The following is a 2,740-nucleotide window of genomic DNA, read 5'->3' as shown; positions in this document are numbered from 1 at the left end:
CTCCCTTCCCCTCCCTCCCTCCCTCCCCCTGGCCCGCCCCCGCCCCGCAGGCCATGTCGCTCATGCTGCCGCACTCCAGCAAGAACCCGTCTGAGGACAACACGGTGGAGGGGCGCATGCAGAACATGAGCCAGGCGGGGTACCTGCACGTGGCCAAGTCGTCGGCGGAGCTGGGGGATGTGCTGGACAAGATCAAGGTGGGCGGGGCGGGGGCAGGGGTGTGGCGGGGCATGGCGGCGGGGCCGTTGTGCACCGCCAGGGCACTGGCACACCGCCGGGCTGGGCCGGGCCGCTCCCGTGCCGCCCTGTTTGCGTTTTTGTCTTGTCCATACCCACCGCTGGGCCTATCCTGCGCGTGCTGGTGTGCGTGCAGGACAACCTGCGGCGGGAGCAGCGCGCAGTCATGGACCTCAACTGCCAGCTCATCTCCAAGATCCTCACGCCACTCCAGGTGGGACCCCTGCACGGCACCCGCAGCGGCAGCCTGCCCATCACGCAAGTGGTGGCGGCGCCTGTGCTGGGCCTCGGTGGCTGAGCTGGCGAGCGTGGTGCGCTGTTCTGGTGCAGGGTGCGCACTACATGCTCAAGGCCTACCCGCAGCACTGCGACGCGCTGGCGCTCAGGTGGGCACAGTGCCAGAGGCTTGCTAGCACGCCGCGGGGCCACGCAGCGGCCCCCCCCCGCCTGCCGTCTTTGCCTCCACAGCATGGTGCCGAGCCACACTTCCGCGTTTGGCCACCGGTGGCTGGCGCACCTCCTCCCACGCCGCTCCTGCCACTGCCCTGGCCCACCCTGCAGCAACACGCTGGCCAAGCACCTGGGGCGCGAGGAGTTCAGCGAGGGCGGCGCGGCGGCAGCAGCCGGCGCCGCAAATCCCGGGATAGCCTGCCAGGCAGACGGCGGCTGCTGCTGACGGCTTGCGAGTCGGCTGCGCCAGCATGCGGCGTGGAAGGCTGGCCGCGCCGTGCAGGGCATGGCCGCCAAGTGCAGCAGTGGGCAGCAAGCGGCTGCGCCGTGGCCGCCAGGCAGCTGGTGTTGCTGGTACGAGCATATGTCCCCCAAGAACCCAAGACAGTTGCTGAATAAACAAGAAAGTGCTGCTGCTCGCTTTTCCGAACTGAGTGCCTCCACTCGTCTGTATCTGCCTCTTCCAGTGTATCTGCCTCGGCCACCAAGCAGGCAATCCCCTGATTGACTCCTTCAAAATCCACTTCCACCTACCCTTCCTCTGTTGTCCCAGGTGATTGGGCAACCAACTCCTGCACCTCCTTTTTGGCTGACTGAGCACCCCTTTCTTTCCCTGCATTTATCCCACCCCCCTTGCTCTCCACGTTGAATTAAGCGTTGCCTAAGCGTTGCCTAGAGAGAGGCGATGGGGAGCCTGAAGGCCAGCAAGTGGTGCACATGGCTTGCAGATCTGCAGTTGAGCACCTGGCACTGCTGCTACTGCTGCATGGGCTGCGGCGCGGGTGCGGCCGCGTCTGCAGGGAGCTGCCTGTACCAGCCGCGCTCCTGTACCAGCGCCACCAGGCGGCCAAACAGCGGGATGGAGCTGAGCGTGGAGGCGTCCCCCACCAGCACCAGCTTGCACTTGGCGCGCGTGATGGCCACATTGATGCGCCGCCAGTCGGCCAGCAGCTTGCCTGCGGGGCAGGGGGCAGCGCAGGGTGGGCGGGCGCAGGCGCAGCGGCGCAAGGGGCGGGCCGCCACCAGCAGAGGACGCGCGGGTGGGGCAACGCATGCCGCTCCTGCCCGGGGCATATGTTGCTCGCATACGGCAGTCCCTCGCATCCCACACAGGCGACGGCTCTCGCGCCTCACCCGCCTCCGCCTCTGCGTTGCTGCGCACAAGGCTGATGGCCACAAAGTCCTTGTCCCGCCCCTGGCACTTGTCCACCGTCAGCACCTCCACATCACCCAGCCCCGCGCCACGAGCCAGCCGGTCCAGCAGCGCAACCTGCGGGGCGGGCGGGCGGCACAGAGGCCAGGAGGGGCTGGCTGGGCGAGTGCAGGCCTGCTTCCAATCTTCTGACTCCCTCTGCTGGCCGGCCTCGGTCTTGCCTGCCGCAGCAGGCATGCTCGAGCTGCGCAGGGGCCCAGGGCCAGGCACAGCCGGGCGCAGCCCCCACCTGGGAGCGGTAGGGCGAGATGACGCCCATGGCCTGCTGGGGCACCCCCGCCGCCACCGCCGCTTGCAGCAGCTGCAGCACCAGCCTCGCCTCGCCGCCGTTGGACATCGCATCCCCCGCCACTGCACAGCAGCCAGGGCACCAGGGTCAGCATAGCAGACCTAGGGGCCAAGCAGCTGGGCGGGCAGCATCGGCACGTCGCGGCGCTCGCACCCACTGCACACAGGCAGCCACCAGCGCCGCCTGTGCGCCCCTCACCCGCCTCCCGGGCCTCCTCCACGTGTGCTGTGTCCAGGAAAAGCACCCGGCGCTGAGGGTCGAGCGCCTCGCGCAGCCAGCCGGGCCACGTGGCCAGCGTGGCCGCCGCCGCCGGCCCCAGCTGCAGCGCCGCCTGCGCAATGCCGTCTGCACGCAGCCAGGCAGCGGCAGCCAGCCAGCAACCAAAGTGAGCAGGCATATGCATGCCATGCGGCCCACAGGCTGCACCAGCCCCGTCCTCCCAGGCGCCAGGCAGGCAGGCAGGCAGGCGCCACCACCCACCCGTGCCGCAGCGCAGCGCATGGTCATAGATGAGTGTGTTGGGCAGCAGCATGATGTCGGCAGCCATGCGG

At 69.1% G+C, this 2,740-nt stretch overlaps 1 protein-coding gene across 1 annotated transcript in view; it reads left to right on the top strand.

Annotated features, from left to right (window-relative positions):
* The window catches only part of CHLNCDRAFT_57199 (expressed protein), a gene marked incomplete at its 5' end in the record, with an annotated part of 3,009 nt that extends 1,656 nt beyond the window's left edge, over positions 1-1,353 (top strand). The window contains 4 exons of the mRNA XM_005849692.1: positions 51-197; positions 374-451; positions 568-623; positions 799-1,353. Coding sequence (XP_005849754.1) covers positions 51-197; positions 374-451; positions 568-623; positions 799-913 — 396 coding nt within the window. The 3' untranslated portion in view covers positions 914-1,353. The remainder of the gene's footprint in view (positions 1-50; positions 198-373; positions 452-567; positions 624-798) is intronic.
* Between the last annotated feature and the right edge of the window lie 1,387 nt (positions 1,354-2,740).

Source organism: Chlorella variabilis (genome assembly GCF_000147415.1).
Source record: "Chlorella variabilis unplaced genomic scaffold CHLNCscaffold_5, whole genome shotgun sequence".
Taxonomy (NCBI): domain Eukaryota; kingdom Viridiplantae; phylum Chlorophyta; class Trebouxiophyceae; order Chlorellales; family Chlorellaceae; genus Chlorella; species Chlorella variabilis.
This window is presented reverse-complemented; position numbering and strand designations above follow the sequence as displayed.